The sequence below is a fragment of the Leucoraja erinacea genome, chromosome 31 (assembly GCF_028641065.1).
Source record: "Leucoraja erinacea ecotype New England chromosome 31, Leri_hhj_1, whole genome shotgun sequence".
Classification (NCBI taxonomy): Eukaryota; Metazoa; Chordata; class Chondrichthyes; order Rajiformes; family Rajidae; genus Leucoraja; species Leucoraja erinaceus.
This window is the reverse complement of record NC_073407.1, coordinates 17,246,656-17,259,134: the sequence shown is the minus strand read 5'-3', so window position 1 is coordinate 17,259,134 and position 12,479 is coordinate 17,246,656. Positions and strand designations below refer to the sequence as shown.

At 43.0% G+C, this 12,479-nt stretch overlaps 1 protein-coding gene across 7 annotated transcripts in view; it reads right to left on the bottom strand.

The window, feature by feature from the left end:
* Positions 1–12,479, bottom strand: part of kcnt1b (potassium sodium-activated channel subfamily T member 1b) — a 266,028-nt gene that overhangs the window by 153,068 nt on the left and 100,481 nt on the right. Inside the window, exon 1 of one of the 7 annotated variants that reach the window (XM_055660123.1) lies at positions 1,154–5,400. The exons of the other annotated variants lie outside the window; for them this stretch is intronic. Coding sequence (XP_055516098.1) covers positions 1,154–1,299 — 146 coding nt within the window. The 5' untranslated portion in view covers positions 1,300–5,400. Of the gene's footprint in view, positions 1–1,153; positions 5,401–12,479 lie in introns of those variants that run through there. 7 annotated transcript variants of the gene reach the window in all.

Below are 12,479 nucleotides of genomic sequence, written 5' to 3'. Positions count from 1 at the left end.
TTCATATTAATTTCCAACCATTCGATTTTCAGCTGTGCTTTGAGCTAGTTATTTTCCCAGCAGTGTCCCAGTTAATCTGCATGAAGAACACCAACTTACAACATGGGGTCCCACACAAGGCAGGCTCTTTATTTTGTTCCTGATCACAATTTTAGGCTAACTGAAAGGAAGTGGTATTAAGTGGTATTATAAACATTAAATGTACGGGGTGCGACCAGCGCAATCTTACATTTCTTGCGATCACCATCAAAAGGGGGTGGAATCACCGTTTATTAATTCATCTCATTTATTTCTTTATTTTAATTTATTCTTTATTTATTTATTTGTTTGTTTGTTTTTTTACATCAGTTGGAAGCTGCATACTAAATCTCATTGCGCTGATGTGCAATGACAATAAAATATATTATTATTATTATTAAACAAACTGGAAACAGGTTGGAGAATGAATTTTTAAAAATTGATTTTTCTTCCAGAATTTCTACTAATGTGCATATTTTTTTTAATTGTGCAGCAAGTACCTGTGAAACTTTTACTAAAAATATTTCAGCAATAGAAACAAAAACTGTGGGAGGTGAAATTGCTCAGGAATATCACCCTCCACAAGTCTTTGAAATAAGCAGGCAAACTGGTAATGACAAAAAAACATTGAACATTAACTCATGCCATGCATGACTATCAGGACAATAATGAATTAACAAGCAGATAACTAGCTGTGGTAAACACGTGTAAATAAGTAGATCATCGGTGAGATACAGTTCATTCATTCCCTACTCTTCAATGTGATCAAAAGCTAACATGTTATCTTAGGCATCCATAGCCATTTAGGGAGCTGAATATTCAGTAAGTGAACGATTAAAACAGTATTATCAAGCTTTTAAAGAGCATTTAAAAAATAAAGATGAATAATACTAGCATGCAATCAAACTGCTCATCTTTAATTCAACGTACGAAACACATCAGGCATTGAAATGAACCTCTGTTCATAATCTTTTCCCTCTCCCTACTTGGCTATGTAAATATAACTTCTCGCCTTCTCCAACCGACTGAGAGCAAGCACCACATTGCCATCTGAGCAGAACACTAGTCTCCTCAACCTGCCCATAGCAGAGATCTTGCTGACAATTTTTCCCTCCACAGAAACTGCAGTCAGTACCTTAGTCCGTAGTCACTCCCTAAAGATCCCATCCTCCGGGCTGGCTTGGGGGAACTGTTTACGTTTGCATTCTTGGCGTTCTTTGATGCAGCCTTCATCACTGACTCTGGCTCCGAAGAGGATGGTTTCAGTTTCGTCCCAGCCATCGTTCAGGTTGCACGGATTTCTCTCCAATTAATGCAGCTCATTGGCAAACACAGCAGTTATTGCACTGCACACAAGGCTGCAGGCACCAACCACCTGGCCCGAGTTGTACGCGCCTCTCCCTCTGCTTGCAAGTGGAATAGTCCCAATCGCCAGATATTTTTGGTCAAGTCTTCGCGATGTAATACATTTAAAAAATGCAACATCTTGGTATCGCCACCGTTATTATTACACCCGCGTTCAGCGATATGCACGGAGGTATTTCAGCATCGTGACGGGAGCATCGCACGTGAAATGCACCGTGACCACTTCCATGGCCCCGTCTCCACGGTCTGTTTGCGCGGATAGGAGGAGAATCTATTCCCCAATACGCTTACAAGGAAAGTTGCAGAAGCAATTGTGTTTTATGGCAGGTGGCAATAAACTTCCGTTCCCCCGGCATCAACACACCCACAGACATCGTTACATCACTTGGGGGAAAAATGCCACCGCCGCATTTCTTTTCATGTAACAGTGATATCCAACTTGCAGTTTTATTGACTAGTTCTCAACACTGAAACATCCCAAAGCCCTTTAGTCATTAAATGCTTGATTAAAAAATACATCTATAGATGCTCCTGAACACATCATCAGTGATGTAACCTGGGGTCAATGGGTGTTTCGGGTCTTTCAACATCAGACACCCTCGCCCAGGCAACCCAGCCGTGGTTGATCAGACCACGACTTGTGTTCAGGTGGCATTCGCTCCTCCCCATGGACCTTCTCTCCTGATCCAGAGCCATTCTCCGCTGCCTCTGTGGTGTTCTTGATGGCTCTTCTCCTCGCCACTCCGTTGATGCCCAGTGCACTCAAGGCTTTGTAGAGCGATTGCCCTGCAAAACCTCTGCAGCCAACCTTGATGGGCATACACCATGCCTTCCTGCCCTGCTTACGGTTGATTGTGTTTTGACAAAACCCTGCAGAAAATCTGCATAGAGCAAGCCGCTCTCAGCAGCAGACAATATCCAAATAATGTGTTGGTCTGAAGAAGGGTCTCGGCCCTAAACGTCACCTATTCCTTCTCTCCAGAGATGATGCCTGTCCTGCTGAGCGACATTTACCCCGACCTTGCGGACCTTCCCGTCACTGCTCAGAAAGATCTGAGTGACAAGTCCAAGAGGCCACTCATTTCTTGCGGTTTGACTGTTGTCGAGTAGAACAATTCTCCCCGGACTGTATATCCGGCTGGCTGGACTGCCACTTCCGGCGTGGCTGTAGAATTGGGTACTATTTCCTCCATCTGTCCCAGAAGGTGTAGGACAAGTGTTGAACCTGTCGCCATTGACTCTTGTAGAAGTTTTTGACATCAAACTCACCGGCAGGAGCAGGAAGGACGTTCACCCTCTGTGTGAGAAGAGCCACTGGCATCAGAAAGAACGTGTTGCCTGGGTCAGTGGACACTAGAACAAGTGGCCTTGCATTGATAATGGCTGCTACTTCTGCCACGAAGGTGAGAAGTACTTTGTGGGTAAGTTTGATGTTTTTCAGTTGCAGGAACATAGAATCCAGGAATCTTCGCGCAAGACGAATCATTCTTTCCCATGTGGTGTCTTGAGGAAATGGTCTCTCATTTCAGGTTTCCTCACAAAGTTGCGTATGAGAGTCTTGAGACGATTCAGTGCCTGAGGCCTGTTATTTGAGAGCCATCAGCGTGGATGTTTAAATGATAGCCGTGCTGCCCTGTTGCTTGCAAATTTCTTTAGACCTTCTTTCATTATTTTCATGAAAGAGGCGTCTTGGATAGAAGGAGCAATCTGGTTGCCTTCTTTGATTTGACTAAAGACATTGCACCTTAGCCTCAGCCTCACAGGTAAGGTTCTCCCTGAACTGTATTGTGGAATATTGAGGGATCTGGATTCCATCATATTTCTCCTTGACATGATCCACATTGGTTCAAAATGGGTTGGATGCGCTCCCTTCTCTGGTGTTAGTGGAGGCCTCTACTGTTAGTGGTTTATGGCGATTGCCTACAACAACCCATCCCAGGTCTCGCTTCTGCACGCAAGGTGCGTTGTGGGGGCCGCTAACCTGTTAGCGTACTTTATGAACTCTGAAGATGTCCTGTCCAAGCAGGAGCATGATGGGAGCCTCCGGGTCAAGATCTGGGATGAAGTCCGCTATTGACATCAAATGAGCGTGGTGAAGAACACCATTGGGAGTTGGAATCTCAGATCTGTTATCTGGTATCTCGTTGCATTCAATGAGGCTGGGCAATGTGAGGTTGACCGTTCCATCCAGGGATTCCACTTTGTATCCACTGGCTCTTTTCCCCATTGTCTCCTTTGCTCCAGCACACGTTTTTAGGAAATAAGGACCTTGGGCCTTGGTCATTGAATATTTCAAACAACTCTGAGCGGATGTTACTCTGCTCGTCTAGAATTGCATAAAGCCTCCTTGCCTTGACTCGATGGCATGCCGGATATATTTTCACAAGGCAGATCCTCGAGCAGGACCGGTCTGATAGATCTCCTCCACAGACTTGTGTACATTTTGTGGTGATGTTATGGTGATGAGATGTCCTCCTCCCCACCGTGCTCTGGAGCAGTGTCGGTCTCTTTGATCGAGGGAGCTGGACCGGGGTAGAGAGCTGTGTGATGCTTTTCACGGTCACATTCAGAGCACTGTGTCCTGAATTTGCAGTTCTTTGCCATATGTGATGAAGAAGCACAGCATTTAAAGCAAATGTAGTTCCCGTTTAAGATTTCTTTACGTTCTTCAATGGGCCTTTCCCGAAAGGCACGGCACTTGCGTAGGGGGTGAGGTTTCCTATGTATTAGGCACAGTCTCTCACAATCCTCTTTCTTTGTGAGAACTTCTTGATTGGAGGGCGTTTGGGGGAATATCTCTGTTTTATGTCCTGAGACTTCTCTTTGTCTGTTTGGTTTCCCAGGGGATCTTTCTGTCTTGAAAGCTGTGTCTGTGTGAGAGGTGAAGTTGAAACTGGGCTCGTTTTTGGTATTCACCTCCCGAGTTAAAAAATCGACAAAGTAGTTAAAGGGAGGATATGGAACATGGTGTAAGCACTTGTAGGATGAGCCAACTGATGCCCATTTTCTTGTAGGTTGAAAGGAAGTTTCTGTACAATTGGATTGACACCTCTTGCCACGTCGAGGAAGGAAATGCCGGGAATTTCTCCTTCAGCCTTGGCTGACTGAAGTTCCATTAATACGGCACTTAACTTTCTTAGCTTTCAATAATCTTTGTTTGTTATCTTTGGAAAGCTTTCAATTCGTTTAAAGAGAGCATCTTCAATAACTTCAGCTGAGCCATAGCATTGCTCGAGCCTGTCCCATGTAATTTCTAACCCTGTTCAAGATTCAAGAGAGTTTATTGTCATGTGTCCCAGATGGGACAATGAAATTCTTGCTTTGCTTCAGCACAACAGAATATAGTAGGCATAAATAAATACAGAACAGATCCGTGTGACCATATACCATTGAATATATATATATATACAACACACATAAATAAACAGATAAAGTGCAATGGGCTATTAATGTTCAGAGTTTTGTTTGAGTTGAGTTTAATAGCCTGTTGGCTATTTCTGGATGAGTTATATATATGGCTTTGACCTATATAACCATATAACAATTACAGCACGGAAACAGGCCGTCTCGACCCTTCTAGTCCGTGCCGAACACGTATTCTCCCCTAGTCCCATATACATGCGCTCAGACCATAACCCTCCATTCCCTTCCCGTCCATATAACTATCCAATTTATTTTTAAATGATAAAAACGAACCTGCCTCCACCACCTTCACTGGAAGCTCATTCCACACAGCCACCACTCTCTGAGTAAAGAAGTTCCCCCTCATGTTACCCCTAAACTTCAGTCCCTTAATTCTCAAGTCATGTCTCCTTGTTTAAATCTTCCCTACTCTCAGTGGGGAAAAGCTTATCCACGTCAACTCTGTCTATCCCTCTCATCATTTTAAAGACCTCTATCAAGTCCCCCCTTAACCTTCTGCACTCCAAAGAATAAAGCCCTAACTTGTTCAACATTTCTCTGTAACTTAGTTGCTGAAACCCAGGCAACATTCTAGTAAATCTCCTCAACTAATCTGTTCAACATGCTCTGCTGACTCCTTACCAAGCCATTTGAACAGGTCAATTTCTTCACTTGGTAACAAGTGCAATCCTCTTGTTGCAAGCCATGTATTTTACAAAGTGCGTAGTGTTTGAGCTGTTGAGGTTTGGAGGTTTAAGATTGGGAGCAGGGCATTGATTGGTGTTTTGCAACATCCGATTGGGTGTAGGAGTCATATGGTGGTAGTCGTGCATTGACTGCATGTCATGGTGCTGTAGTAATTAGTGTTCACTGTTGGCTATGACTGCTTTATCCTCTCCGGGAGAGAGCTGTCGTTTCACAGTGCTGTCATCAAAATACGACTGTTGAATCTTGACAGTCAGCTTAGACACCTTCCATTATCAAAGACTCTGAAGACCTAAACTCTTTTGTCCACAGGTTTATTTGACCAGGAAAGTATGAAACCCCAATTACAAAAAGGCGTAGAAATCAGAAATACGATTACTGTAAATAGCTTGCAAATATATATTCCAAATAAAGTGCAAATACACTGTAATAACACTGTAACAAGAGTGTAACAACTGCATTACACCATGAACCAACTCAGTTGTAATCAACTTGCACATTTTGCTCCAAGACATCCCAACCATCATACTTTGTCTGCATGAATCGGTAAATTAATCATCCAGTTTAAGGACTGTATCACCTTCTCGTTTCAGCCATTCTATTATTATGTGCATATATTCTCTTAACTTCACTCTAAATAAACATAGGAATAATCAAATTGCATCAGATTAGTAAATTATATTAATTTCACCTCAAAATACAGAAAATGCAACATTTTACTTAAAATAATGGATCCTAAACATAAACATTGCAATACATACCGACGATGCCATCAAGAGGCATAAGATGCCAGAGCCTTGTGAAAAAATATCATTCTAGTCTAAAGAATGGTCCTGACCTGAAACGTCACTTGTCCATTCCCTCCACTAATGCTGGCTGACCCGCTAGCTTACGCCAGCTCTTTCTATTTTGCCCGAGATTCCAACATCTGCATCATTATTCTGGTAAAACTCTGCATCACTTGCCAGCATGGTAATCCTAGTACTAGCATGGGATGACATTCAGGTACAAATATTGCAAAGGTTTGCCTTTATGTATTGCAATGTTTGAGCAAAGAAGGTCAAGGGAAATGTTTGATGATTTAATTCATTTTCAAATAGTTCTGATGAAGTAAATGAGGGGAAAAAAGTTGGCACAAGGAAATGCAGATGCTGCTTTACGAAAAAGAAAAGTTCTTGAGTAAGACAGTAGGTCGTGCAGCATCTCCGGAGGACATGGATAAGCAATGTTTTGGGTAGGCACACTTCTTCAGGCTAATTGTAATGTGGGGGGGGGAAGCTGGAAAAGAAGTGGAGGCAGGACAAAGCCTGGCAAGTGAGAGGTGGATGCAGGTGGGTTGATTGGCAGATGGTTGGATGAAGGATACAAAAGTGTGTCAGATATGAAGTGGGAAATGAGAAACCAAAGAGAGGGATACAGATAGAAGGTGATGGGGAGAAGGGAAAAGAGGGGGAGGGGAATGCTGAGGGAAATGGATGCCCGGCAGGGTGGACACAGCGAAGAAAGGGAGGAAGAAGGGCAGGAGGGGGGGTAAACTAGAATTGGGGAAAATAAAGGGTTTACTGCTGCAGAGTTTCTGGAAGGAGGAGACACAGATTTAATGTTATTAGATCAAAGGAATACAAGGCAGCAATAAGAATGAGTTTTCATGGTATGAATGTACTGCTTAAAAAGTTACTGGGGGCTGATTCCATAGGACATTGGAAATGCTGTTGAAGGCAAAAGAATTGCAGACTTATGAGGAAGAACTGGGAATTAAGTATTTTTGATTTGGTTCCACTAAGGGACTGGCTAAGGCTACATAGATTAAATGACTTGTCGGTGTTACATTGTTCTATGATTCTATCACATTTGCTCATGCATTGAAAAAGGGGTTTGCAAAGATCTGTGCATCAGTACGTTACAAATAAAGAGTATTTTTACGTGGCAGTGCAGCGTACAAGCATGTCCAAAAAGTTTAAAACTAGATTTTCACATTTTTAGAAATTTTAACATTACAAAAAGATGATTAAAGTTTAAAATATATATTTTTATCAATCAAAATCGACAGTCTGGCCCTTCAACAGCTTGTAGGACCCTCAACAGCTTGTACAAGGACAATGACCTGCCACATAATTCAATAGCATGGAATGATTATGCATACTGGCACCTTTTTCTCCACTATAAAAGCCCTGCAAATAAGTAAGCAGTAGTTAGAATTGGAAAATAAGGCTTTTTATGCAATCCATTTATGTTGCCTGAGCAAATCAGGCAACAGGAAATTAGTTTATTGTCGTGATCTAATTTCAGTACTCTCACTGCTGTTAATTGAAAATTTATGATAGCATATTTCTAACCAGAGATCCTGTTTAGTAGGAAAATTACCTTCGGCATCTTCATGCAACAAATTATTCATTCTGCATTGCATTTTCCACATGAGATCCCAATGAGCTTCACAATCACTGAGTGCTTGAGAAACTCAGTGGGTCAGGCAGCATCTGTGGATGACGTGGATAGTTTGGGTTGGAACCCCTCTTTTGACCAATTCATCACAGACTCAGTCTGAAGAAGGGTTTCCACCCAAAATATCACCTATCCATGCCCTCTACAGAAGTTGCCTGTCCTGCTGAGTTCCTGCAGCACTTTGTGTTTTGTTCAAGATTCCAGTATCTGCAATTCCTTGTGTCTTGAACTCCACAATCAACTATAAAACAGTTTATATTCCACTATTCGACAACTACTGATGAAATAAGGCACCTGTAGAGTAGTCTTATTGATGTTGGATGAAGGAGGAATGTTGACTGGGAACCAACAAGAGTTCTGGTCTTCTGACAAAATTAGGTCTTTTACATCCTATTGAATAGGCAGATTGCCACAACAGCAGTTTAATAGTTCCATGGCCTTGGCACATAAGAGCAGCGGTACATTGGGTTGAGCTGCTGCCTCATAGCCCCAGAGACCTCAGGTTCAATCCTGACCCTGTGTGCTGTTTGTGTGGGGTTTGCACATACTTCACGTGACCATGTGGGTTTTCTCCTGGTGCTCCGGTTTCCTCCCACATCCCAAAGACATGCAGGTGTATAGGTTCAATTAGCCTGCGTAATTCACCAAAGTGTGCGTAGGGAGTGAACGAGAAAGCGGAATAACATTAAAATAGTGTAAACAGGTAATGGTTGATGTGGACTCGGTGGGCAGAAGGGCATTTTTCAATGCAGCATCTCTGAACTAAACAGTAAAAAAAATAGAAAGGAAAGGGATATGCAATTGTTTCAAGATTCCCAAAGAAACACCACAGTTTCAGTCAATAAACTAAAGCCCACGATGCTTGTCCAATTTACACACTCAAAACCGTCTGGCTCCACTTTCCAGGAAGATGTAGTACAGAATATCCACAAGCCATTTCTTCCAAATTCCATGTTGCAAAAATGATTCAGTTTGAGATCAGGTGACAAACAGATGGTCTGTCCACTCCCTCTCCAGATGCTGCCTTGCTCACTGTGTTCCTCCAGCACTTTGTGCTTCGCTTAACATTCCAGCATCTGCAGCCTCTTGGGTCTCCTACAATTAAGACTTTCTTTGGAATACTGCTGCTAGTATTAATCTCCTTATTTGGGAAAGGATATTAATGCACTGGAAGTATCTCAGAAAAGATTTTACACCACTAATACCAAGCATTGGCAGGTTGTCTTTTGAACAGATTAGGGTTGCAGCGCTTGAGTTAACACAGAGCAATGCTGGAGCCATGACAATGGACTACCAGAAAACAAAAGTAATCTTCCACAGATATTGGAAATATAAAATAAAAATATTAAAGACTGGGCAACAGACTTCCAGGTTACAAAAGTGTAATACTTTAAAAGCTTAGAATTGGACCAAATGCAGCCGATTATCTTGCTGATTAAATTTGTCGCATTTGGAATTGATGAATGTGAGAGGTGCTTTCTTAGCAATAGATTTTTGCCTCTTCGATAAATATGGGAGACTACATTAATATTGCTGCTGAATATTTATTTGGTGACTGAGAATTTTCACTCTGGAGCAATCAGCTTTTCCACTCATTACATTAAATAAATAAAATGCAAGGTCTTCTGCTTTGAGGCATAAGAAAGGGCAGCCAGAGTCTTTTTCTAGAGTGGAAATGTCAAGGACCACAAGACCCAGGTGAGAGGGGCAAAGTTTAAAGAAGATGTGTGTGGCAAGTTTCCCGCTGCCACCTCTCCACACAGAGTGGTGGGTGCCTGGAACGTGCCACCAGGGGTAGATCAATATATGGCATTAAAAGGCTTTTGGATAGACATGTGGCTATGCAGAGAATGAGGGATATGCACTGCATGCAGATGAAGGAGATTAATTTAACTTGGCATTATGCTTGGCATGGATATCGTGGGCCAAAGCGCGTGTTCCTGTAACGTTTTATACTCTTGCAGTACATCTAGATTGATTACAATCTGGGGCACTGAGATTATTCTCTGCGGTCCAGTGAAGTATTAATTTTCTCTTTCAATGTGTATATTGGTAACTTTATCTTCATGTGTGTGTTGGATGTTTACGATCCTTGAGGGTGATGTGATTCATGTACCAGGAGATTTTCATCCTGTTTTACTCAATGCATAAAAGGTGGAAGATGAGGGTAGCCTGACAGAATCAATAAATTCGTGCTGGTTTTTGATTGTTAAGAAGTTGAGAATGCTTCCTTTTTGAGGAAGACCAGATTAAGTCGTCGTCACAAATAAATCGAATGGAGAATTCAGCAGATTTGTTTTCCATGAGAGAAGGTATAGAATGCAGATTGACTGAGGCAACTAACATAGGTGAATTTCAGGATGAGGTTGATAAGTATATGACAGATTGTAATGTGTTGAAAAGCTTGCCAGAAACAGAATAAAGGTTTATGTGAACTATTTATTGGCACAAAACTGTTTCAATACTGTAAGATGCCCACATATGTTCTTCTCCCGTCTCACTAAGGAAAGAAAAATATTTTTTTCTTGCTGATGATATTCTGTCTTATTCAAATACATTGTTCAAATCTGGCATATTTTCAGAATAATAAAAACTGCAGATGGTGGAAACTTGAGCAAAAGACAAAGTGCTGGAGGAACTCCAAGAGTCATAAAGCATGGAAACAGGCCCTTCAGCCCAACTTGGCTATGCCAACCAAGATTTCTCATCTAGACTAGTCCCACCTGACCGTGTTTGGCCCAAATTCCACTGAAACTTTCCTATGCATGTGAGGCAGCTTCTGCGGAGGGAATTGGACAGGTGATGTCCCATATTTCCCTTTTCTCCTCTCACCTCACAACAGGTGATAGTTGGATACAGGTGAGGGGTAATGTTGATCGGCAGAAGGGTGGGGCAAGTGAGAAAGGTTAGAGGCGAAAAGGAGACAAAAGTATGTCAGACGTGCAATGCAAGGCACGAAGGAATGATACAGATTGTAGGATACAGGAGGAGGGGAAGATGGTGGGATAAAAGGGAAATGTGTGACTTGGGGATGGCGATGAGCGCACAGAGGAGGGGTAAAGAGCATGGTGACTTGGAGAGTGAGGTGGGAAAAATGCAGGCGGAAGAGAGGAGGGTGTAGGGGAGTACTATTTGAAATTGGAGAATTGAATCTTCACAAGTCAAGTCAAGTCAAGTTTATTTGTCACATACACATACGAGATGTGCAGTGAAATGAAAGTGGCAATGCTCGCGGACTTTTGTGCAAAAGACAAACAACAAAACAATCAAACAAATTATAAACACAATCATAATGATATGCATGTGAGGTAGCTCTGTTGGGCTGTCAGCTACCCAAGAGGAATACGAGGTGCTGTTCCTCCAGTTTGCATTGCTGTCTCACTGCGACAATATAGGAATCCCAGTCAGAAAGATTAATATGGGGAAGGGGAACAATGCCAGGACCAATGTTACTGCTCCCAGCAAGGTGAAGCAGAGAGGGAAATGTGAAAATGAAAAACGTTAAAATCGTAAAGTAATTTGCAGAGAATACATTAATTTATTTTATCTGAAGGAGCAAGTGAATAAAACTGGCTGTTATCATCGAAGGCAGGGCAGCTTATTACTCACCTTGACTGGATTGTCAGGAGAGTTGGAGAATGAAGAGGTAACAGATGGTCTGGTGACTCAGCGCTGCTGGCTGCTTCAACTAACCTTCCATAAATGGAATTTTCACTGTACATATACCTCAACCCATCACGAATGCCACATCACTACTGCCTGAAGCTCAACAACCCAATGCTATGCTAACTTAACAGTTTATTTTGAAGTGGTTTATTATTGGAATGTAAATTCCTCGGGGTACACATCTCGGAGGATCTGTCCTGGTCCCTCAACACCTCCAAGCTGATCAAAAAGGCGCAGCAGCGCCTTTACTTCCTGAGGAGGCTCAAGAAAGCTCACCTGTCCCCCCCAGATCCTGACCAACTTTTACCATTGTACCATCAAAAGCATCCTGACCACCTGCTTCACGGTATGGTCCAGCAGTTGCACTGTAGCGGACAGGAAGGCACTACAACGGGTGGTGAAAACCGCGCAGTACATCATCGGTGCCCCGCTCCCTGCCATGGATGCCCTACACCGAAAACGGTGTCTGAGACGGGCCGGGAAGATCATTAAAGACCCCTCCCACCCCAACCATGGACTGTTTGCCCTCCTCCCATCAGGGAGGCGGTACAGGAGCCTCAGGTCTCGTACTAGTAGGATGAGGAACAGCTTCTACAATAATACCATCACATTGCTGAACTCGGAGTCCCGCCGATAGATTTCGCCAGTCCCACGCGGTCAAATTGCTGTGTCGAGGCGATCGACGCTCCCACCGGGCGATGGAAGATCCCGCGACCGGTTTAAGCCGCGCCAGGCGATGAAAGGCCCCACAAACGGGCTGATTCAAACCCCCATGATTTGGGGCGGACAAAGCTGCTGTTGCTGGAGTTCTGAGTCAGTCACCAACCAGGTCAGCTGTTGATGTTATCGTCCACAGGGCCTACGGCCAAAGTCTTGCATGT